General features: G+C 47.5%; 1 protein-coding gene across 1 annotated transcript; it reads right to left on the bottom strand.

Annotated features, from left to right (window-relative positions):
- Positions 1-365: 365 nt before the first annotated feature.
- On the bottom strand, positions 366-18,721 carry C8H4orf54 (chromosome 8 C4orf54 homolog). Its single transcript, XM_045792412.2, has 2 exons — positions 13,222-18,721; positions 366-5,305 (listed from the first exon to the last, which is right to left on the bottom strand). Exon 1 carries the CDS (start codon positions 18,638-18,640, stop codon positions 13,259-13,261), a length of 5,382 nt encoding a protein of 1,793 aa, XP_045648368.2. The 5' UTR covers positions 18,641-18,721; the 3' UTR covers positions 366-5,305; positions 13,222-13,258.
- Positions 18,722-26,089: the final 7,368 nt, after the last annotated feature.

Below are 26,089 nucleotides of genomic sequence, written 5' to 3'. Positions count from 1 at the left end.
CCTCTGTGTGGGCCCCCAGGGACACTTGTCCGGGCTGGCCTCTGGTGTCGCTGGAGCATCGCACACCGTGGCAGGTGCCCCTCACCATGCTGCTTACTGGTGCAAGCACGTAGATTCCTCCCGCCGGCCGGGCACAGGGAGAGACCCATGCCAGACTCCCCATGTCGCAGGCGTCAGATAACACACTCGTGGGGTCCGGAGCCACGAAGCTTGCGGTTACCGCGGCAATCGGAAACCAATGCAACCTGGATGTGAGCCATTACAACAGAGGGTTTTAGTTAAGTGCAGGATTTAAATCAGAACACGGAAAAAAGTCAAAATGTCCACAGTTTGTTTTTTGAGTCAAAATAGAGACAAACAGGGCATGTTTTCTTCGCAGTTACTTTTACTGGAAAAACAACAACAACAAAACATTTTTTTTCAAAAGAATCAAAATAAAAGACCATTACACAAGATTGCACAATCACTTACGGATGCCGCAGTTAAAGGTAAGTAGGCCAGTCTCACAGAGTCCTTGTCTAAGAAGTTTTCTCCGTCTGCAATACACCGATAATGTAACTCTCAGAGCTGCTGGGCTGATTTCACAGTCCCATTGGCCAAGCTCACTGTGTCTTATAATTGAATCAGACCTCAGGTAGGAACTTCTCCACCAAGATGTCTGTCTTGAGAGCAGTTTTAACGTTCACATTCTTTCCATTTACCTCTGGCTTTTTTCATAGGCGGGGGTACAATTCGGCATTACCCAATGTCTTTCTCCATTTACCACACGATGTCCTCTCCTCTGCTTGGGACACAACTTCCGCAGTCTTCACATTCTTTTCTGCCACCACCGTCTTTACTATACAATAATATGACTTGCATATAAATACAGAACCCACATCCTCAGAGAGGGAGAAAAAGAACGGACCAGCTGCTAGAGCACAGATCCGGTAGGACAGGTGATCTCAGGGAGCCCTGGCAAGGACTCTGCCGTTAACACTAGCTTGTAAAAAGTAATTGTGAAACTTAAAAAAAAGAAATCAAATTAGACGTGTTGTTTGTGTGTGTGTGTGTGTGTGTGTGTGTGTGTTGTTCTGCACCATCTTGAATTAAATAGGAACAAATCTAATAATACGCTCTAGTCGCACCACGAAACGAGAATGTTAACAGCTTACAAACACTGCCGGAACGCTCAGTTCTCTTCTGAGACACGGGGCATACACGTGAGTCCAATTTGCAGACTCTTCCTCTGGGCCTTGTAGTCGCACGTGCCACAGATGGATGTGTCTCTTTCCAGAGCACCAGAGGCTGCAATTCTGATTAGATTCAAGCTCGAGGTACAATTTAGCAAATGCTACATGCTTTATTAATGATTTTATGCACCTGTGAGGTCTACTTAGGACCCAGAAGTTAGGTAAGAATATAGAAACAGTCTCTTGAAATATATATCATAGCTATCTGTTTAGCTTCTTAGAAATTATGAAAAAGCCTAACGTAGTTTATGAATTTGATTTTTATAAGTAGTTTTCTAAAACAAGCCTACACATAATTTTTCCCCTCAACAGTACTGATAAAATACAGGGCACCTTTTTCTTTCAAGTATTTGGGTAAAATAGTATACCCTGAGAATTTGGGGTGCAAACCTACACCTTGTAAACTGTAGAATGAAACTCCTTAAGCACCACGTAGGAAAATGTATACCATGATAGTTTTTAAACACAGAGACTATTACTGAATGTGTTTTCTCATGCACATATATATATACTTATCATGAGATTATATAGTCAATCTACTTAAGAATTAATACTGTCCTGCAGTCCAAAGTATTATTCAGGTAGCATGAGCATTCAATTTGTAGCAAACACAGACTTCATTTCTATGAAGTATGAACAGAATTAAAATGCATGAAATCTCTTTAAGAGGCAAGAATGATAAAGTCAAATCTGAAATCAAGAAATTTGTATCACTAGATAGTTCCTAGTGTTATAAGGATGAATTTGAAATGTGTGCTAACATTTGAGATTTGTCACAAAGCTGTCAAAGTGTAATTTGGTTTAGCTTATCTACTCAGTGGTGTATAGACAGCCACGTACACGCAAATGCATAGAGACGTATATGGACACACAGAGAGCCTATATATTAAGTCAGTAATGGCATATTTGGGCTTCACTTAATCCTGAGGGCAATTTCAGCGAGTGCTAAGAAAACATATTCTAGTGGATTAAAGTTTTCATACTGGTTACAAATGCATTCAGTTTTCCAGAAACGACTCAAATGGAGCCTATTTCAACCTGACCATTTAACCAACAGGGGGAAAGAGGAAACGGGTCGAGGGTTTCTACAGACGACGCCCTGTGGTTCCTCTGGAATACTGAGTCACACACGTAACCCTGAGAGGAAATGGCAAAAACCGGACTGTACAATTCTAGTTCGACTCCGGTGCGAGGCACTATTTAGGAAATGCCACGTGCTTTATCAATGGTTTTGGTACATAAAACATAAAAGAGTAGTCCAGTAACTACAGGGACAGTGTCAGGGTAATAGCTTTATGGATAAGAAGGCTTCATAGACTCTTATTTTATTCCACTTAACTTTGGTTGAAATGGGAAGGGCACAACCACTTCATTCAAATAGCAAGGCAACCTCGAGAAATAATAAAACACTGAAAACAGGGGCACCTGGGTGGCTCAGTTGGTTAAGCGTCTGATTCAGCTCACGTCATGATCCCAGGGTCCTGGGATCGAGCCCCCGTCGGGCTCCCTGCTCAAGGTGAGCCTGCTTCTCCCTCTCCCTCTGCCTGCTGCTCCCGCTGCTTGTGCTCGCTCTCTCTCTGTCAAATAAATAAATAACATCTTTAAAAAAAAAAGCACTGAAAATAAGGATTTGGATTTACCTCATGTCTTTAAAAATGTTCCTCCCTATCACTTGAGATAGTAAATGGCCAGCAGCGTTGGTCTGGTTTTTGGTTGGATGAAACAGAGAACCATAAAATTATCACTCAACAACATGGCATTCATAGAATATTATGTTCAGAGTTACAGTTTTAACCACCTGGACATTTACTATATCCTTGACAGCTTCTTAGAGGATGTGGCCTCTCTGATAGAGCTGACAAGTGAAAAGTTCTCTTTTCTTTCCTAGTTTCTGTACTAGTTTACCCGGAATTTAAGGCTCAGATCTGCTGGTGATAAATAATGAGAAATAGCTTATGGGGTCCCAGGCCCTTGGTAGGTGAGCACTCTACCACATTTGCCGGGGAAAGAATGTCTCTCTTTCTGAAGACCTGGCAAGCAGTCGGTTACTCCATACGGTCACCGACGATACTCACCCGGTATGATCATGTTAGCCTTTTCCTAAAAGTCACCCACGGTTTTTTAAGTCTTGTCAATTCTGGTACCAGCTCCCCCCAGATCCTAGATCGGCTTTGCCAGATGTGTTCAAACACTTGAGAATTCATGGTGCTGCTTTGAATGTTACAGGTTGGAGCGCTCTGAAATTGATTGCACGTTCTTCTTGTAATATTCAGTGAGCTCATACCCAGCCAATCTCTACAGAGAATAAGGAATGGCTGATGCTGTCAGAGAAGCTCTCCAGTGGTGAAAAATTAAGTCAGTTCTGGGGCAAAGCTGCTGCTGTACCTGGGTGAGAGGACCTCCGTGGCCAAGGACAAGGCTTTCCCCAGTACAGGACAAAGGCATCTCGTCTATGCACGGAGGCTGTTTTATATTTCGTGCTTCATTTCATGGCTCATCAGTGCATTGATTGAATTGCGACCAGAGCGGACTACTCCTGCCTTAAACCCTTTCTTCTATCCAACAGTATTTCTTTTTAGAACAAGATCCCTTTAAGGAAGGCCCTGAAAGTGAAATTAAGTTATTTTTCCTAAAGGAGTCTGATATGGGAAGCCTAACTACAAAGTAATGAGATTATGTAAATCATACAAAAATCAGTCTCGGGTTTTTACTCACATCTCAGTTGTGAGTAGCATAAAATGCTGTGGCTTCGAGAAAAAATTTTAAGCAGAAACCAAAGACTGATGATCATTAAAATCATAAAGGATCTAAAAGAAATTCACCAGGATGCCTTGTCTTCGAATAAATAAATAGATAAGAGGAGATTCCTTAAAGAAAGTCTGAGAGAACCTTCAAGTTATTCTCTTTAAAAGAAATATTTCAACGTATCATTTTTCGAATATATGTTGACACACTTATTAATGATGACAATCTAAATATTTATCTGTTCAAACAACTCTTCAAGACTCTCTGTGAACACTCACTAAAATAACCTTCAGAATCGAGTTACAACCGAGGCAGTATTGAAAGTCGCTGAAAGATTCTGTGATTTGGATTCTCGACACCTTGACACCTCGTAAGCCCATAAGGAGCAAGTGATGCGATCCCAGGTTGTTGCTTCCGGTAGGGCTGGGGCTGGAGAGCATCAGAGCCGCTGAATCAGTTTACATTTCACTCTACTGCCCCAAACAGGTCGCTCCTCAGACTCCAAACAATCCGTGAGAGAGGGGCAAGCAACTCCAGAGGGAGGGACTCACTGAGGAAGACAAACAGAGGCTATCCACTCACAACAAAGGTTGGATTCCTAGAGGCAAAGAGGTATTCTATACCTTTCTGAGACTAAGAACTTAATTTTAAACGCAATCACTGGCTCTTCGGTATTTCAAGCCATTCTACTTTAAGGCAACAGATAGCGTCGTGGCGTTGTACAAATGGGAAAATGAAAACAAAGCCCAAGAGTTAAAACCACTAGCTTTCACAATCACATGTGAAATCATGCTAAACCCAATAAAAGAACAAGGAGAACATAACCAAGGGAATGACTAGGCTCGGCTGGTATATGATTCAAAATGCAGACCCGTGGTATTTAAAATCGGACCCGTGTTCCAACTCTGTCTGCTAATCCGAGACCTCTAGGGAGATCCGCGATCCGAATCATTGATCCGCCAGCAGGCTTTCTGAACAATCTCGTTCTGTCGTATGTTTGGATTGAACTATGAGAACACTTAAGGGATGGCTGGCCTAGTCACAAGTACAGGAGGGAAAGATGAAGAGAAAGCTTATCTTCTGTATTAAAGTATAAAAAGAAATCGTTTCACAGGGGAAAACCGCAACCATTCACTCAGCTTCGTAACACTAAAATAACACAAACTGTCTCAACAGGGCTGTTCGGGAAAATATAGAAACTTACACACTTGGTTTATAAGAAGCAAAAACTAAGAATAACACATGTAGAGGAAGCTTTTCAGCTGACTTCTTAGTGCTGTTACAACGCAAACTTCGGATTACAGAACAGTCCATCTTCTGTCTTGCTCCTATGAACAAACATAGTCGAAGAGAAGATCATTAGTTCTAAAAGTAAATCTCACTTCTCAACAAGCAAGCAAAATGTCAGGACACATTTTATTTAACTATTTGGCTAATTTCAACATTACTAATGATGAAGTTCACATTTTCAAATGTGTTTGGCAAATGTGTTTCTGAACTTATTTAGACATTAAACTGACTTCAAGAAAGTGCCCAGAGTGGAACCTCTCTTTGAAGCTTGAATTAAATCCAATCAACTGTTTGAAGATGATTTTAGAGTTAAATGTTTAGTTTCATTGAAATCATCCCTAGCAGAGATGAAACGGTGTAATAGATATGTTCCTAAAACATGCAGAAATGATATGTAAGCTAAGGAGAAATATTTGAAATTTATCATGAGATAGTAATCTAGTTAAGGGAGTAAACTCTATACAGAGAATTCTTAAAAGTGAATGATCACAACTTAAATAGTGTCGAATTCCATACAGTGCCTTTTGATGGAAATGAGATATACTGACTAGACCCTGTAACTTACTTAAATCCATTCGATCACAAGCACTGACAAGTTCAAACTGAAAACGAGCCCTGTCGAGCTCTCTCTATACAGTATATTTACTAACACTTTGCCTAAAAAAATTTTTTTTAACATTTGAGAGTTGATATTTGAACACAATATTATGAAGACAGAAGTAGAGTGTCCTACAGGTAATATTTGTCAGGGATTAAGAAGATTCTATCATGTGGAAAATAACCTCTGAGTAGTATCAAACAATAGCTATCTAATCAATTCTATGCAATCAGAGTAGCTCGGCAATGGATATTTTATTCCTGTCATGTAAGAACTGACCTGTGTTAAACACGTAAGAAAAAAAAGTCTATAAGAATAATTATGATTATGAAGACACCTGGGTGGCTCAGTTGGTTAAGTGTTTGCCTTCGGCTCAGGTCATGATCCCAGGGTGGTGGGATTGAGCCCTGAGCCCATGTGGGGCTCCCTGCTTAGCGGGGAGCCTACTTCTCTCTCTCCCTCTGCCCCTCCCCACCATGCTCTTTTTCATATGTGCCAGCACTCTCTCTCAAATAAATAAATAAATAAAATCTTTAAAAAAAAGAATAGTTATGATTTCATACGTATATATCTCACGTTTGTTTATTTTATTCTTCTGTATTTTATATTGAGGACTGACCTTCAAGATGAAAGGGGTTGTGGTAGGTTTGAACACTTCTCATTTGCTAAATTTAAGTTTTTGAACCTTAGGACATATAAAGCAGCAACCAGACAAGAAAATATAATTACAAGCAGAGGAGAAGAAAATAGAAAACTAAGAAGAATAATTTCAGATTCAAGGACCCAAGGATCTGACAACAAGATCAGCTCAGGCTGAGCCCATCATGAGGCAAGATTTTGCAAAGATTCCCTGAGCAGGGTGAGAAGGACATAGGGTGGTAGTTGGGGGGTTGCTGACAAGGGTGGAATGGGGCAGGAGGTGAACTACGGGACGGTGAGAACAGTCTGAGAAGTGAAGGAGAAATCTAGTTATACAATCTACTAGGATCATTTCCGGGACCCACAGTCCAGATATTGCCTTCCCATTCATTCCCAGGACACTGGGTCTGCTTACATTAACTTCAGAGGACTTTTACTTGAAATTCTGGAAATAATAAAGTTGCTCCGACTCCTATTAAGGGTAAAATAACAAAACCACCAGTTTAACCTACCAGAAGATCATGAAGAAGCCAGTAAAGAGGAGAGGGGTGATGACACTGTGTCACCAGGCGGTTTGGCCTGGATGACTTCCTGTGATTATAGGACCAGAACACATGACAGACTTCCGCAGGGATGCTGGGTCAGATTTTCCCTTGCCCCATGCAGACCTGTGCCCAGACAGAGAGGCGAATCTACATGCGGCTGGCCAGCCATATCCAGAGTTATATAACATTCTGGAAGGCCTTGGTCCTAGAGTACCCTGACCCACAGCCAACTGGCCTCCCCAAGAGATAAGCCAGCTCAGAGGCGACCGCGGGGCTGTGAGCACTGCCTTCAGTTGGGGGAAATACACAGTGATCCTGAACGCAGACCCCTGATGCTGGGTGCCCTGGAAACCTCCTGCTCCGGGGAGGGGCCCTCAAGGATGAGGGGCTTCTGAGGCATTCAGGACGTTCATAGCTGTTTGCTAGGTCTTTCGTACTGGTTTTAGAACTCAATCTTCACAACACTGTCACAACGTATTTCCATTTTACAGTTGAAGAGATCAAGGCCTAGACAAGAAAAGTCACCTGCCGAAAGTAATACGAGCATGAGAATTTGAGCCAGAGCTGCCTGACTTCAAGGTGCATATGCTTGGCCTTTAGTCAAAGCCCCACAGTTCCCCTTCAATTACAACGCATGAACCCATTAACTCATGTGGGCACCCCACACCCACCCCTGCCCACGTACCACAATACCTCCCTACCCCCGCCCACTGGCAGCCACAGCCACCCCTACAAGTTCTGAACCTGCCTTGAATTCTCTTTGAGGCATAAGATGTTCAAATAACTAAGGACCGCTAACATGGAGACTTAGTAGTTGCTAGACACTGCCAGATTCGGGTCAGTTTGTTACCTGATTCTCCTCCCCCTTTTCCCAGGGAAGGGAAGAGGGACAATTCGCCACAAGAAACTGAGGCATGGGGACCCAAGAGCAAAAGAAGCAGGCATAGAGGGGTCACCCAGGAGAGGGTGGGCCACAGAGCTGGAAGGGCCTGGACTGCAGCTGACCTGTTCATCTGGGACATGTCATTTTTTCATCGGTCAAACAGGAATTAGAAATAGTACCTACTTACTTTAAGAATCAAATGGCATGATATTAAGTCTTGATATATAATCAATGATTAATTCCCATTAGCTATTATTTTTCATTTATTATTAATTTTATAGACAGTAGAGAAGAAAATATAAAGGCAATCCAATTGCAGAGAAGGACACACACGTGTAAGCTGGAGGGAAGCTAGAATCGAAGACAAGAAAACGGGAGAAAAGGCGAACAAGACATGAGGAAGATAATAAAAGAGCAGCTATAGATAACCGAGAGAGGAAGCTACAGCTAAATGAGGGGGGAGTAGAAATAAGCGAAGTGATTCAGGAGTGTAATTACAGAATGCACGAAGTGTCAGGCTTGCAGCCTGCAGCCCTGCGCCCTGGCCTCCCGCACGAAGCCACTGAGAACGCACAGGCGCACCTGTCCTTCCCCCCAGCGGGTGATGCGAACAAACCGCAGGAAGGAAAAGCTGAGGAGCGGGAAGAAGCAAGGTGGGGCATCACACCAAGTCAGCCGGAAGCGGATGGGAAAACAGAGACCGTAAAAGGGAATGAAATCGCCAAGCAAAACACAGAAAAGCAAAAATCAGTGAAAACTAAATTCGCAAACCTATGGGAAGGGAAGAAAGGGATGGGGAGTGAACGGGTGGGACAGACAGCAGGAAGGATGGCCACCAAAGAGGAGAGGCCTCCAAGGGGAAGAGAAGAGGTGAAATGAAGAGCAGGAAAGAAGCCAGCTGGGAAGAGATCCTGGCATCGGATAATTCGGGTTTTGAGTCCCAACTCTGCCCGCAGGGACACTGTGACGTAAAAAGGGTCACTTAACCTCTCTGAGCCCCAATTTCCTCCTGCAGTGTTACTTTGTTTTATTATTTATTTCTTTATTTGAAATTTATTTAAATTCAATTAGCCATCATTAGTTTTTGATGTCGTGTTCAGTGATTCATGAGTCGAGTATAACACCCAGTGCTCGTCCCATCACGTGCCCTCCTTACTACCATCACCCGGTTACCCCAGCCCCTCCCCTTCCTCCCTTCCAGCAATCTGAATGCCAGTGACACGGTTCGATGTTCTGAGGAGCCCTGGAGGGCTGCCCCTGCGCCCAGCCCCACTCTCTTTCCACCTCAGCTGCTGCTGTGTGGGGCTCCATTGAGGGGGTGGAAAGAACCCGGAGGAGGCAAGGAAGAGAGTCCAAGGTGTAGGAGTAACATGAAGCACACTCCGAAATGAAACGACTAGTGGATCAAGCCTTACAGGGAAAACACCAGACATTCAATGAAACAAAACAATTGCGTGACCCACCGTGGGGCAGGCGTGGTGCCCATTACAGTCTTCTCTTGTTATTATTACGTATTTATTTTCTCTTTATGCCCCCGCAAATGGCATTTGTGACCAAGTCTGAAGGAAAGTTTGTGCGCAGGGGGAGGGGCAAAGGGAGAGGGAGAAGCCGGCTCCCCTTCGAGCAGGGAGCCTGATGAAGGACTCGATTCCAGGACCCTGAGATCATGACCTGAGCTGAAGGCATATGCTTAACCAGCTGAGCCTCCCAGGCGCCCCCTCAACAAACGTATTAAAACAAAACTTTGGCATCGAAGTGGGTGGGCAGGAGAAAGCATGAGTGTGAACATGTTGGGGAAGGAAAAATACAGCTACATGTATCAAAATGACAGAAAACTCAACCAAAAATAATCTCATCAGAAAAGGCATCAAAAATCCTGCGGAAAAGGGACTTTCAACCCAAAGTCCACAAACAACAAAGGCCTAAAACAGAAAAGTCCTGACAAAAAAGGAGAAAACGGCGAAGTTTGGCAACCGGTGTGCCTAGCACACTGGCGTGTCACGTCCAGGGCTCCCGTTGTGACTACCGGCCGCTGGGCCACCGGCTGTGAGCTGCCTCCATTGGCCACAATGTGTGACATCATTACTAAGGAAGGATAAAGGAAATAATATTGCTGATTATCTTCTTAGCTGGGCTGTGACCTGGCAAAGTTTGAGGAATGCTGCCACATGGACCCCAGGGAGGCAAGAAGCAGCAAGACCCCTGTGAAAGCTGAACCAAAGGGAAATTCATAACCTCATAATCAGAGAGAGATCACAGCAGCTGGTTACGCTCAGATATACACAGGGGGAGAGAGCAAAGCTCCCTGTTACAACGTGCAGCTAAAAATAGACGATGAAATACTTATTATTTGAGCTGGAAGGAATCTTAAAGGTTAAGACAGGACTTGAATCCTGGTCTCACAGGTCTGCGTGTACGGGTCTGTGTCCTCCCGCTGGCATGCGGGTTCTTGGCCTGTGGGACCATACGGGGTCCCCCGTGAGTGGTCAGCCTCGCCGCATAGTACACCGTGGCTGGTGGAGTGTAAACATGTAATTCGTGTTCTTTGGATGAATGAGGGAATGAGCGCATTTCATTCATTTTATACAAACGTCTGGAGAGGCAAGCAGGAGAGCCAGGTGTGCTGGCCGCCATACAGAGCTCATTATGCTTCTCTGCCATCCTTCCTTTGCCCCAGGCCTCCCACCAAGAGGCGCACAGTGTGGCCTGGGGTCCAAGAGCCCCTTCTGCAGGTACTGGCTTACCTCATCCCCTGAGCACTGTGGCAAAGCCATTCCAGTCTAAGCCCTAGTTTTCTTCTCCGTGAAATGTTGTGATTGGAGCAAATCACTGGTGTGACTTCTCAGTTGAAAGGGGCACAGAAACTCCTACCCTACCTCAAGAAAGGTCTCTGAAGTCAGCCTGGTGTCCAAAGGAGATCTTGACGTGAAAGCAGCTTCCAAGACTTCCCACCCTCACCATCCCTAGGGGCGTCCGTCGGTCAACGAGTGTGGACAGTGTGATTTTTTATTTTTACATGTCTGACCAATGTTTACCAGATTTTGCACACAAGAGAAGGAACTGCACACTTTATTTTTTTTAATGTATCTGACTTTCTTTGGAAAGTGGCATAGAACTCTCAGGAAGGTGAGTTTTGAGGGATTTTAGTTAGTAATGTGAGTTTGGGTACTAGATTTTTGCCTGCATACAAAGCGCTCATCGTCAGTTCCCGACTGGTCTTCAATTGACAAGTCAGCTTTTGTACTTCTATCTTCAGGGCTGCGGACTCAAATAAAAGGCTGTGCTTTCAAAGGGGAAAAACTTAAAAAAAACGTTACTGTTCAAACCTTGAACACTCACAATTTGGATTTATATTTGTGTCTGACGGCAACAGCTCCATGCCTAATCTCTCCAGACTCAGCAGACAGGAGAAAAGCCAAAAGCCGCTGCTAGAGGGACAGCATACAAGTGTGTGCCCGTTTGCTCCCTCCTCTGTGCCCTGTCCTCTCCTCCCCTCGCTTCTGCACCTCCACGGCTCCCACAGAGGCCTCATGGGATTAGCTGCCCCAAAATAGCTTTAGGTAAACATACCACCTGTCCGGAAGATTACAATATCTTTGTCTAGAAGCTACTCTTTTCTTTCTGCAAACCTAAATGTCTAATTCAGAGCCTCTTCCATATGCATATTGGATTTTTTTTACATTGAATGAAAGATGCATTATTTACCTTTAATCCCCACACTCCCTCTTTGCGATTGTCATACACCACCGGTTGCAAACTCTTAGGAAGAATTCAAATGATCTATTTCTAGAGTGCAAGGAAAATGAGGCTTGGGCTCTCATTTGAATATTTAGAGCAAGACCCAAGGATTTTTGAACAGTGGCCTAATGTCTACGAGTCTAATAAACATAATGCATAGTAATAGTCCCTGAATTTGGCAAAGGTTTTATACTTTGCGATATACTCTGATGTCATACTATTGGCATGAGTGTCATGAGTCTCAGGGAGTGTATATGCCCATGAACACACAGCTGGTGAGGAGACCAAGCTATGACTCTAATTCAATGATCCCACTTCCTCATTTAAGGCTCTTTTATTGCACGAAGAAACAATGTTCTTCTGTTCCTTTTAGTTCAGAAAGGAACTCCAGCTCCCTTCGTGGTTCAGTAAGATCCTACCGAAAAGTGAAAGTCCTAGAAGCATATATGAGGCCAACACATTCTAATTTGAAGAGAACAGGAAAATGAGGGGACAGATTTGTCCCTACACTGCTGACACCTCTGTGCTCCTATCTGAAGGTTGCCTGTCTTACGTGTTTGACCTGAAGTGTCCTGGTTCAGACAAGCCAAACTCACTTCTCCTATCAAGTTCCAGGACTGTATTTACAGCAAGAATGCCAGTCTGTGAAGGTGGCTTGATTTGGGTGTTAGGAATCTACTTTATCTGATTTCTTTTAAAGGGGTGCAAGTGAAGGTTGATTACTTTCTGAAGGGAGAGAATGCAGACATGACAAGGAGCATCTTACAGGGATTAGCAGCCCGGCATAGTGGATTCAGTCTGATCAGACTGGATCAAACCCAGCAGCCCATCCAAGCAGCCATTGCAGCTGGAGGATCTCCCCCTTTTCGTGGTGGTCAAGCGCGTGCGTGTGTTTGTGTGTGTGTGTGTGTGTGCGTGTGTAAGGTATATTAAAGACCTTGAACTCGCCCTCGGAGAGAGTACTCTAATTGGAAACAGAAAAACAAGAGCTTAAAAAATACAGTCCCTTTGTATAAGAAATGTCAAGAGAAAGATGTGGTGGAGGGAGAGAAGCCTTTCTACAGATTTTAGAAAACCTCCTAACAAGAAAATGTCAGTGTGATTCCCCCTTCTTGCGAGGGGAAACTAGAGTAACGGTGTTCCCAGTGATCCCTCGGGATATTCGTGCCTTCTGTCACTGGGGCTGCCGGGAAAGAGCGAAGCTCATGACGCAAAATCCAGACCGGGTTTTCCTTTCTTTCCCTTGCCAACCTTCACCGAAGGCTAGCCTGACAGATCTAGGTTCACGTCCCTCCTACTCACTCACCGGTGGGAAAAAACACTCAGGCAGCTCAAAAAGGTCAATGGGGGGAGGTCGGCTGCGGGGATGGAGGAGTGGGAGGAGGAGGAAACTTGGCAAGAAAATTAGCTCCTTCATCATTTGGTTGGGGTTTTGTTCTGTTCTCCCCAAATGCCCCTTTGTACAGACAGCCTCCTCTGCCACTTCAGACACAAAGCAATAGGATTGCTCCTAAGCCCTGAAAACTGATTACCAAAGTAACACTCACTCACCAGCAGCTGCTCCCTTCTGCTTTCTGGTGACCGCTCTTCATCTGTGTTCCACCACAAAGCTCATGGTGGTGCCATCAAAGGAAGGGGGGGCAATGATCCTCGGCCCCAGGGGTTGCGAAGTGATGCTGATGACAGGCTTGCCGTGCAGCTGGGCGAAGCCTTTGGCCCCCACGAGCTGGGATGTGGCTGCCGGGGCCGAGGAGGAAGAGGAAGCAGAAGACTGACCAGAGGCCATGAAGTACGGGGCCTCGGTGAATGTTGCAGCTGCCTCTTTGCTGGGGGGCTCTGTTGCCATGGAGGAGAGCTCGCTACCCGCTGGAGTGTGAGCAATTGGCGTGGGCTGCAGGGCACTGGTGGGCAGCACCGTGGGCAGAAACCCAGGGTAGATCATGTAGGTGGGTCCATAGGCCCCAGGACTCAGGGCCAAGGGAGGCACAGGGAGGGACATGGGAGCCACAGCCTGCTGCTGGGAGGTCATGGGCACATCCACATACTGCCCCGTCTCAGGGTCAAACAGTCTTCGGGTCATGGGTTGTACTGGTGTGTCCACCAGATAGTACTGGCCGGTCGTCACATCCAGGAGCATCTTGCGCTGGGTCTGCTGGGGCTGTGGCTGCTGGAAGGGGTCTGCGGGGACTGAAGCTGGGCCTGCAGGTGCTGGGGCAGGCATGCTGGGTGGGGAGAAGCAGAGGACCTGGGCCTGGGCTCCCTGCAGAGTGAAGGGCAGCGGCTGCTGGTGGTAGATGGCAGTGGGGAGATGCTCAGGGCTCTGTGGCCCTGTGGGGGCAGCCACTGTCCCCCTGGGGTTCTCGGGTTTGGTACGCCAAGCTGGCCGGCTGGTTCCACTGACCTGAGAGCCTTTGGGACTACTAGGGACCTGGCTGCGGGCACTCAGGGGGGGCAAGCTGCAGAGAGTGGCTGCTGAGGAGGCTGGGGGCCCCTCCCTCCCAGCCCCCGGTCTGCCTGGAAGCTCTCCGGCTGTAGAGCTTCCTTTAAGGGGGATGGACAGGTAATTCTCACAGTCACTATTATTCTTTTCCAAATTGCTGCCATTTTTCCTATTGGTCACCTCATCAGGAGGTGCCCGTGTGGCCGGAGAGATCTTGAGGGACCGGAGTCCCTGGGATTTGATGCCTTTTGCTGCGGAAGGACTCTCTGGAGAAGGCCCTTGGGGGAACTTGCCAGCGACACCCCCTGTTTTCTGGGTGCTGCTGGCGCTCACCATGAACACGTTTCGGTTGCTGGGGAGTGGTGGGAGGGGCTGCAGGGGCTGGGTTCTCTCCACATCCTTGTGGACTGGGGGAATATAGAGGGATCGTGGCCTCTCCCTGGCCAGGTTCTCAAAGGCGGCTGCCCTGGCGGACACACTCTCAGCGCTGGGGTTGGAGTTTCGCCGCTGCAGACGCTCCACGGGGCCCCCACGTAGCACCACGCCGCCTTTGTTGCCGGTGCCCCGCTCCTCCAGCTCACTCAGTCGTTTGGCCAGCTTGTCCGGGTCCCCCTCAGCACCCGCAGCCCCTTCCCTCTCCTCACTGGCAATGAGCGACAGGACATGGCTGTCCATCATCATGGGCAAAGGGTCACTTTTGCGCTTCCACTCGTTCCTATTGAAGCTGTACAGCTCTTCCATGGACCTCACGGCGGCCGTCAGCTTCTCCAGGGCATTCCGAGACGGCTTTGGGCCTTTCCCTTCCTCCTTGACCTCCTCCTCCTTGGCCTTCTCCGGGGTCTTCTGAGCAGAAGCCTTGGAGACGATCTTGAGCACCGGCAGGTAGGAGCCCTGCTCAGGCTTATTGGGGGCAATGGTGGCCACAGGCAGCCTGCCAGATGCCCTATGAACCAAGACTGTCCCTTCTGGTGAGGACGAATTCAAGAACCTGCCGCTGCCACCTTTGCCTACGTTCTCCCTCGGCTCCCGGTCCATGGTCTCTTCCCTCTGGTTCACCACCGCCTGGCACGTAATCACTATGGGGGAAAGGGATCTGGATCCGCCCCCTGCAGCGGCCAGCTGCCTGGGTTTGGGCCCGGTCAGCCCCTGCTCTGGGGTAACGCTGCCCTTGTCACTGCTGTCCCCTGACCCTTTGATTAGTTTCCTGACATCTCTCACCTGGTGGAGGGGACCTTGGGCCTTGGACTTGTCTCTGACGTCTCTCACCTGGAACTGGGGCACTTTGTCCAGGTTGTCTCCCCGGAAGAGCTTCTGCTGAGCCCTGCTGTTGTCCTCAACGGTCTTGAAGAGGTTAGAGGCGCTGCCACTGGCCAATTTGGGCGTGAGCAATTTGGCAATGTTGAAGTCCGAGCTTGGCTGTTGCACACTCCCCAGCCGGATCTTGATTTCGGGAGCCTTGGGCCGGATCACTGCCGTGGAGGTGGCTTGGGCAGCAGGGTACTTGGTAGCCTGCTTCCCCGGCTGCTTGTCCTTGGGGGTCTGCTGGATGTTGGGGACAAAGAGGCGCGACATGATGGTGGACTTGCTGGCAGAGATCTCTCCAAGATCAGCCCTCCAGTCGCCCCCTTTGGGAATCTTCAGCTTCCCAATGGGGGCCTTTTCTTCCCGCTTCTCGGCCTCCTTTTCCTTCCAGGAGCGGAATGCACTGTTCTGACTACGGAGGAAGATGCCTTTGACGGTCTCCGATGCGCTCTTTTTAATTTCACAGACTTCTTCGGTGTGTCCGCCCGAGAAGTGTCGGCCCGAGACTGCATTGCTCTCCCGAGGAGCACTGGCTTTGAAAATCGGCGACTTCGACTCGGCCGCAGAGCCCTCCGCAGCGGCGTCGGACACGCTGACCACCGTGTACTCGGAGCCGGCCTCTGAGTGGCGAGAAGTCTGCCTCTGCAGACCCCTCTCGCGCTGCTTCTCCGCTCGGGCCGGGCCCTCGGTCTCCTTGGAGGTGCTGCAGAGGTTATGGTGGGATGTGTCTGTGACTTCTCCCCTCTCCATTTTGAACTCATGTTCCCGCTGCATCTTCTTGGAGATGACATTTTTGAGCAGACTGGAAGCAAACCTGGACTTCTTCTGGGGGCCGTTGGCGAGGGACGCAGGCTTGCTGCTCTCAGAGGCCTCGGAGCCATCGTCTGTGCACACGGACCCGGGGCCCTTGCCCGAGCCTCTGGCCGTTCTGCAGGGCCCAGTGGCTGAGCTGGCTTTGCTCTCGCTTCGAAAGTTCAGGGGCTCGAGAAGGGTGACCACGCGGGAGCCTGTCTGGACCTGCTTCTGGAAACACAGAGGCGTCTCCACATGTTTGATTTCCCCCTCGACTTTGCTGACCACGAACTCCAGGGCTTTGGTCTGGGACTTCTTGGACTGGATGTAGAGCTGGTCGGCCGTCGTCCTGGCCCCACCGCCCTTCCTCAGACCTGCGGCCACCGAGGCCGCACTGCCCCTGAGGAGGCTCTGCTCCACCCTGGCTCCGACGCCTCCACATTTTAAATCCAGGAAGGTCGACCACCGCCCAAAGCCGACTTCGGAGAGGGTGGAGGACTCCCGGGAGCTGATGTTCAGGGCCTCAAAGTAAGGGTAGGCGAGGCTCCGGAAGGCCCGGGAGGTCAGGTTGCGCACCTCCTTGTCCGCATCGTCCAGTTCACTCACGGCACTGGAGGCCCCGCTGGAGTAGTCCACCAGCTCCTTCGCCCGGATGGCCCCGCAGCGGGTTTGCAGGCGAGCAGGGACGGCGATGAATTTCTTTGCATGGTCCTGAGCCACGGCTGCAGCCGGGTCTTGCTTCAGTGAACTTGAATTGTGTTCAGCAGCTGTAGAGACGCGGAGGCTCATGTCGCCTTCATGCTTGGCAGCATAAATAATGTTTTGCTTTGCACGCACGTTGCTAGGCTCATTTATAGCCCGGGAAGTCGGTTTGATTGATAGGAGGATCTGGCTTGCTGCACTCCCACAGCTGCTTGCCGCGGCGGCTGCTGCCCCTGAAGCTGCCTCCGGGGGCTCCGGCAAGGGCTCACTCAGGGTGGCAGTGCCAGGCCCAGTGGGTGGGGGAGTGGGGTCGCTGTCCGAGGGGCCGCTGCCCACTTCCGTGCTGCTGGTGTGGCGACCGCTGCCGTCTGCGCTGGGGCGGGCCGGGTCACTGCTGGTGGGGCTCGGAGTCCGGGTGGCTTGGGTGCTGGGAGTGGTGCTGAGGTAGCAGCTGTTGTCGTCGTCCTCTTCGGTCGGGGTGGTGACGTCCCCCGGGGTCTCGTCGCTGCCACCAAAGGAAGCGTAGTCCACGAATGAGTAGATCACGTTGTTGTCCTCGAAATCCCAGCGGGAGGACAGTCCCACATCAAAATCCATGTCCTGCTCCACCTCGCTCAGCTGGATCTCGTGGGTGGTGATGTAGTGAGCCTCCTCATTTTGGGGGGGATCCCTGCTGCCCCGAGCCTTGGCAATAATGTCCCTGCACTCCGTTCCATCTCCCCCTTCTCCCCCTCTTCCTGCCCCTCCTCCCCCTCCTCCTCCCCTGGGCGGGCAGCGCACAGCGCTCTCACCGCTGTCACTCTCAAAGCCTAGAGACGAGGACGAGGTGGCCAGAGCCCCCGCTGATGTGGCGGTGTCCTCCATCTTGGAAAGGCCGCCTGCTTCTGCTCGGGCCCCTGGCGACGAGGAGCAGGAGGAGGAGGAGGAGCAGTCGCTGCCCTCCTCGGGGCGGGCGAGCTGGGATCTGGAGAGTTCCGAGGAAGCAAGAGTCTTCGGGGGGGTGGGAGCCTTGCTCCCCTGGCCGCTGGGCTCCTCTCGGGCTTCCTCTTCGGGGCTGCGGGGGGCCCTCCGCGGCCCCGGGCGCTGCTCCAGAGCGAGTGGCGGGGCGCGGGGCCTCTCCCCCTGGGCGGCGGCGGAAGCACACATCTCCACGTATTTCGCTTCTCGCTGGGAGGAGGCCGGCGGCCTGGGCCGCGGCCGCAGCTGCTGCTTGGGCTGCGGGCTCTCCGGCGCTCCGCTCGCCCGGCCGCCCACCTCCCTCGGGCTGGCCTGCGGCCCGGGCTCAGGAGTGGCGGCTTCCACGCCGAGCCCCGGCCTAAGCTGCAGCGACAGGAGGAGACAGCGGTGAGCGGCGCCGGGGCTGGCCCGGGTCCCTCCCTGGCCCTGCAGGGGCTGCAGAGTGGCACGAAGCAGGGCCCCACGTGCCTGGAGCGGGCCCAAGGCCGTAGGCACCACGGCCGTTGCGGCCACCACGTCCCAGTCCTTCAGCCCCTGTGGCGGGGCCGCGACAAGCCCGAGGGAGGTGGGAAGGCTCCCGGAAGGGGCGGCAGGGGTGGTCTGGGGCCCGGGGGCTGCTGCTCCGGCCGAGACTGTGGCCGGCTTCCCGTGGCTGAGCTGTGGGGTCCAGTTGTTTGCCTGGCACCGTCGGCGGCGAGGAGTCGGAATGCCATCGGCCACGGAAGGAGCAGCATCTGTAGGTCGACCCAGGGACTTCCAGAAATGAAAGGAAAGCATGTGCTGTTTCTCGTGAAGCCTTGTCCCTTTCCTGAATGGGGCGAGAGTGGGTCACGTCATTCCAGAAATATTTTTAGTGTCTATTCCCTAGTCATACTGAAACCACACTTGAGGGCAGAGAGAAGAGGCTCTGAGATGACAAGAGGAGGTTGAGGGCAGAGGGAGGCATGTGGGTTCTCACTCGAATCACCCACATGCTCTGGGTAAGCTAGCATAGAGACGTCTCGCAGGTAGGGAAGGATTCTCTACTCACTGCCATCTTTCACTCCCAAGGCTGATTAAATGGGTTCTTCCCCTTGTTCTTACATTAAATCCAAATTCTGCATTGCGTTTCAAACGAATTCAGGGCGATCCAGAAAGATTTCAAAATCTCTCCTAGATACATGGTAGGCTTTCTGCTTGCCTCAGAATCTATGCATTTTCTTTTTCTTTCATCTCAAATCAGATGAGTTCTGGTAATAAAACTTTTCATAGGAATAAAATATTCCATCCCTCTTTCTCCAAAGTTACACTCTAAGAAACATATCTGTTTGTTTCAAAATAGAAGCCCTTTTAGAATCCTTACCGCGTTGACTTGAAGTATAAAAGGGCACTTTTCAAAGACTTAAGACCTTAACACTTTAAATAAACTTTTACATACAGTCACTAAAAAGGAGCACATGGGGTCAAAAATGAACACTACTTCAAAACCCTGCAGTATCCAATCGATCTCAAAACAAGTTCCTTAAACTTCTAAACTGTGGCAAAACAATAAATCCTCAATTAAATATAGTCTGAGCTGCAGCCTCATGATTCGGTTTCGCTGGCGGAATTCCAGACCTGCAGGGCGTGGAGTCAAAAGGCACAAAAGAACAACGAATACACTTACCCTTCATGAGTACAGTGTGGCTTGGAGGGAGGTTCAGAGAGGAAATGTGACCCGCTGGCATGCCCCACGGACATGAAGCCAAAATCCCAGTTCACTGGCTCTGAGGTGCATCCATTTCACATAATTCAGTAGTTGTGCAAGGGAATTTGCCTGGCACCCCATGATGAGGGTTCTGTGCTGGCCACCCTCAGAACAGATCCTTGGGTGCTATCCATGGAGAACGACGACTCTTGGTTTTGGTGAGATCTGGCCCTCATCACCTGCCAGGCCCCATTTCACCACTATACATAGTCTATGTGTCACTTATGCCGATTGAATAAAGCACTATTTTAAACATCCACATTTGTGGGGAACAAAAATAACATCATCACCCATCCCCTTCCAACATGACTGCCACCCCCGCACAGAAAAATGTTCCTTCCTCTGGATAGGCGTGGGGGTAGGTATGGAGTGGGAGCCCCTAACAACTGAAGCATTTACCTTCCCATACTTGAGATATGGAGACGACAGCCCTGCCATTCTCCCCATGACAATTTGCTTCTGCCCACATCATTGCCATTAAAAACACGACATAAGGAAAGACTGGAAATATCAAGTATCATAGTGTGGATATGGGCCAGAGCGTGAGGTGGAGAAGAAAAGAGAAAAGGAAACAGAAAGAGATAGAGTAAGAAGAAGGGAATGAAAGAACAAGAAGAAAAGAGAGAATTTGCTAAATTTGCAACCAACTTTTTTGATTATGGGGAACCAGACTTGATGGCACAAAATCCTAGCTTTTTAATGATAATAAATATTTAAAAGTGATAATCACCACTAAGAGTTAGATAGCGCTTCCTGTGTGTGAAACACTTTTAAATGTGTATGTATTAATTTATGTAATCCTCACAACAACCTGATGAGTGAGGTGCAATTTTTATAGGTAGGAAAGCCGAGGCACAGAGACGCTAAGAAATTATGGATCAGGACTGCAGCCCAGGCAGTCTGGCTCCAGAGCTTGAATCTGAACCCTGGTGCTGCAGAGGCTCGCTAGCTTCTCTGCTCAAATGCTCTCCATGGCAGCAAACGCACAGGGAGAAGGGAGCGGTGCATCCATTAGACAATTCCATCCACACGACCACAAACAATCCTGTAACTGTTTCTGGGTTGGTTGGTTTAATATCAACCTATGTATATATTAGATACCCAGGGATTAAGGAACAGGACCCTACAAATAAACGACATAAAATATCATTGGTTGCTTCAGGCAAGCAGAGTAATCTCAATGCCCAATTTTAATCTTGCTTTGAGGCCTTGGACGATAAATCCTGAACACTGCCTCAAGCACTGTGGGCCATACACACTCCAAAGAGGAATAAAAGGCAGAATTTCTGCCCATCAAGGCAATTATAGTCTAAGGAGGAATTTTCCAGCACTTTCCATATGGCCCTGTCTGTCATGATAACTCGATGTATTTCAGCAGTTTCTCCTCGAAGTTGGCAAAGTACAAAATTGGAAGGTCAGATGCCCTGGGTGTAGGTTAAAGTATAATTGCTTAATGCCTGAAGTTAAGAAAACCTGCTTCCAGAGTCTTGCTTCCTCCAGAGAGCACAGCCCTAGCCAAAGCTCCCCAAGAGACAAAAAAAAGAGGGTTATCCTAAAAGAGGTACTTACCTCCAAATTCTCTGCGCAGCTCTTTTTCTTTTTTTCTAACTAAATGAATGCCATGTCGGAAAAACTTGTAAGAAAATCTTTTTCAAATAAAGTCAATTTCCAAAAAGTAAGGTTTCATTCAAACCACGGGTTCTATTTAAAATTCAGACAAGCAGAGAATTCAGAATAGGAGAGACTCTATTAAAAGATTGAAAAAAAGGAGAAGAAGAAGAAACTCATAAATGGAAAACAATAACCAATTGCAAGGCAAACTCAGCGCAATTAAGAACCACAAACAGCCTGCCCCCTGCATTTTCAGAGTTCTCCTTCAGTATATGTTACTACGAGATACTCATTTGGTAGTCATCGAGCCTTATATTCCTTAATATGACTATAGTCATTTTTTTTTTTACAGATGAACTCAGTGATTGCCTACCTGATCTCACCACTTGAGCAATTAATAGTGACTAATGTCACCAGCATAAACCCATGTTAAGCAAGCATCCTTGCTAGACCAGGCAAGGTATACTTGGTAGATAACTTTATATGGGATTTGAAAGAGCAACAAAGGAAATGACTCAGTGTCATTATTTTTATCTCTGCAGAGAAAGTTCTTAGCATTCCCTGAAAGTCTTGTGAAATGTATCATAGTATGAGAAACTTTAACATGATTAAAGAAATTGAGAATGAAGGCCAGGCTATCCACCAGTTGGAAAAAGGATGTGGTTATACTTCAGTTCCATGACAGTGGCCTCATATAACAGACACATACATCTTTCAAAAGGAAGAGCACTTTAGCTGATATAGACTAGTAGCCGAGAAACAGAGAGGTAGGTTTCAACTTGGACTCAAACCAGAAGTCAGAGAAAAGATTTACTAAACACAGACATTCTCAAGATTCTCTGGGGTGCAATACGAGAGAGAGATTTTGTGACTTCCCATAAACGCCTGCACACCTATTCACACGCACTGAGGTGAAGGAGGAGTTTCTGTTGGTCACTGCTTAACGCAGAAGTGTGGCCAGCTGTTTCCGTTTCCTGGCCCTGGTGGGCGCGCCTGAGAACTACATCTGAAGGAAAGGCATCGCGTTATTTTTTATTTTTATTTATTTATTTAGCCAGGGGTGCCAAAAAGTGTTTATTTATGCAGTTACTAGGGTAAATATGTGCTTTGGCTTGTTTAAGCCTCTCAATACCACCACAAGAGAGCAATGATTATTCCCGTTTTATGGATAAAAAACTGAGGGTCGCGAAGATGTGTAGCTGTCTGATTTTTCACAGTGAGTCCTGCTAGCGCCCTGACTGCCCAGTTCTGAGTGACTCAAGCCCACCTCGCTCAGTCGATGATTGAGCACTCAGTCTGTGAGGTGGAGGTCACAGGCTTCTTGGCACTGCTGGCCAATTAGCTGTCCCACAGCCTCCGCCAGCTGCCTGCACAGGGGACCAGCTGGTCCCCACGGAGTCCAAGGAAACGGAGTGGCAGGATTAGTGTAAAACTATCCCTGTGAATAAAAAAACAGCATGTACCCTGAGGTTGAATAAGTGGCACTATCTACTTGTGCAAAGAAGAGCACGTTGCCGTAGGAGCGTGCCCTGCACACTGTACGCGTAACCCCTTAGCTATGCCCTTAAAACTTGGAAGGACAGGAAGCAACGGTTCACCCCCAAAAATAAAACTTGACGCTCGAGCCTGCAACAGAGGGCGGCGGCGGTGCGAAAAGATTCCCTGCTTTCCCCCTCCAGTCGGGGGGGGGGGGGTGTCAAGGAATTGCTTCTCTCTGGTCTCTCCCCTCCCCTCTCCTCTCTCAGTGGTCTCCTAGACATTGCCCTCTCTTTCCCACCCCTGTTTCCCCTCGGCGCCTGACAGAAACTTCCATCTGGTTCTCTCTTGAGGGAGTAGTGGAAGTTTTGGTGTTTCAGATCTTACTGGATAAGGGAAAATTATCCTTTCCAGACCCATCTCAAAGTGAAACCCTGACAGGACAAATACATCTTTCTCTGTGTTATACTGACCATTTCGAATAGCCTAACTCTGTCCATCTCTGCAGACTCGTCTCTTGGCTCTCGGTTATCCCAGCCTGCAGGAGGCAGGGTCCCTGAGAGTGGAGATGCTAAGGGTCCTGGACAGCAGGTCAGGGAAGATGCGTCATTAGGCTTTAAAAGTTGCTGGAAGTTTTTCCAGGTTAGTGTTGAAACAGACTTTAAATAACCAATCAACTCAGCTTCCTGTCTACAGAATAACACGAATGACATTTCTGTGATTTTAGACAGGAATTTTTATTTTTATTTTATTTTATTTTATTTTATTTTATTTTATTTTATTTTATTTTTTGTCTTTTAATTCTTCATATGGCCTTTTTGGGGCTAAAATCACCTCTCTGCTTTGCGTTCCTTTGGGAAATATTTTCCCTTCCCACATTTCTGATTTCAGACTTCAGTGATTTCAAACATGAGCCTTTAAAGATACACTTAATGTTTTATTTTTCAGCTTTCTATTTTCTATGACTATTTGGAATATTATGAAAATTGTTTAAGATCTCATTTCTTACCTCCCTTCAAATCTCGCATTCCAATCTGCTCCAAACTCAAGTTTCGAGATGCAAATTAAGCAACTTTTTAGAAAACATTCTGATGGTTTTCTATCTATCATACAGAATGGGAATATTAGGGTCTAATAATATATGTGCAGGGATGTTTACTGCAACATGATGTGATAGCAAAAAGTTGGAAATCACCTACATATCAATCAGTAGAGGCATGGTTGATCGATTACAGTGCATGCACGTTATGGCACATTGTGCAGACATTAATTCTGCAGACATTAAATGAACAGGAACATATGTTCTGGTCTTGAAAGAATTTCCACAAAAAGAAAATTACAGATGAAAATGTATTAGCATGATTCCATTTCAAAGACAACAATAATAGAACTCTTTAAGGAAACATATAGTTGTAGCAACAGGAAATGTATAGATGCATAAACACCGAACTAACATTGTTTTTGTGCACTGGGAAGGCAAGATTGAACAATTATTATCAAATTTTCCTTTACGAGGCTTGGTGTTGTTCGAACGATTACAACAAATATGCTTTTCTTTTGAAATAGAAAAAAAGAATTTCATTTTAGAAAAAAATTATTTCCTCTATAAACTTTCCTTAAGTTAAGCCCATTCAGCTTAGAACTGAAGCAAAGACAACTCATACAGGGGTAGTCCAAGAGATGGTCACTGCCCTCTGCCCTCCCCATTTCCTTTCTCAGTGGTCTCCTAGACATTGCCGCCCCCTTTCCCCACCTGCTGCTTCCTTATTTTATAAATGTAGGGAAAGAAAGAAGTTCAAAGAATTTAAGTGACTTGCTTAAGTGACAAGGTCACACAGCTATGAGTAGCGGACAAAGACTAGAATCCTTTCTCCTGATGCCATATGTAGTGCTTTCTCCTGTAGTGCTCAAACCTGGTCATCAAAGTGACCAAATGGAAGAGGAGACTCAACTTCATTCTCAAAAAAATAGGGGAATATTCCCTAAACAAGCAAATAACTTCATTGTGGCAACAAGTTTTATCCTAAAAACTAATGTCACTTACACCAACTACTGATATGTGCAACAATACAGGTGCATCTACAAATGCAACGTTAGGACAGAAGCCAGCTACGAAGAAAGCATACTAAGTGATCGCTCTCGCTGGGGATGGTGTCAGAGAAGGGGCAGAGGGGGGCTCTGGAAGAGCTCCATTTCTTCATCTGGGGGCTGGTCGCATGGGTGCAGCCGCTGTGTGAAAGTATAGCAAGCTGTATGCTTATGAACGCTCGCTTTTCTGGATGCATCTTATGCACTATGCTCATTAAAAATTAATGCGATTTTTACATGCATAAAATTCTCATATCTGTTGTCATATGTATTTTTTCAAGTCTTGAGATAAAGTTGATTGTTTATAGAAGTACGCAATATTCATTTTGCCACTTCACGTAGCACTCCATAAACTCTGGGAGTCTCTAGAAGTGTTGATACCTGGTATTGATGAGAGGCATGGGGTCATGGCTCTCTCGGGCTACAGCAGTAGGTCAGGATATTCTGGCACCGTCTTCAGAGTGTTCCAGAGCTTGGGCAATGGAGTTACCACTGCCTGAGTTTGAATAATGACTCCACTTCTCCTGGCTGTGTAACTAAGGACAAGTGATGTAACTTCCTTTTACCCCAGTAGGGTACACCTCGATAGGGGTGTGAGGATTAAATCGGGTAATCCATTTAGAACACTTAGAACAAGGACCGACTTATAGTAAGCACGGGAATAAATGTTAATGATCGCTAACTACTGTTATGCTGTGAACAAATTTTAATCCTTCTCCCTTACGTGTGTGTCTCCCATCCCCACCGCCAAAACCAGGACACCACACATTGCTTTGTATGTATCAGGTGCTCAATGTTTTTTCAGTTGAATTGGAACCAGTGATTCCCCACGCTCTGTAGGAGAAAATCCAATCTCCTTCAGTTTCATTTAGGGTTGCCCCTCATTTCAGTTCTTACCTATTTTCCAGGTGCAGTTTCTTCACTGTTCTATATTACTCCCCTGTTCCAATCACAGAAGTCTAAAACCATTTCCAGTATGCCTTGCGCTTTTCTCTCTCAGTGTGTTTCTTTGCTTATGCCGCATTCTCCCCACTTCCTGAGATAGCCTTCCTCCCTGTACCTTCTGTAACTTCACGAATCTTTGAAGACTGATTAAATTGATCTCCTACGGCAATGGTTCTAATCTTTTTGTAATTCACAAAACCCTTTGAGAATCTGACAACTTCAATCTGATGATTCTCCTGGAAATAAATATGTACTTCTATGCAAACCATCCTGTATTGGAGTTTTCTCCAATCCCTCTGAACCCTGGTCCAGCCCCCCATCTCTGGTCCTTCGGTGACCATCACCATCACAAAGTGACTCTTAACTCTCCGTGCCCACAG

Source organism: Ursus americanus, chromosome 8 (genome assembly GCF_024610735.1).
Source record: "Ursus americanus isolate L20-20 chromosome 8, mUrsAme1.1.p, whole genome shotgun sequence".
Taxonomy (NCBI): domain Eukaryota; kingdom Metazoa; phylum Chordata; class Mammalia; order Carnivora; family Ursidae; genus Ursus; species Ursus americanus.
The sequence above is the reverse complement of the archived record's forward strand: the minus strand, read 5'-3'. Positions and strand labels throughout refer to the sequence as shown.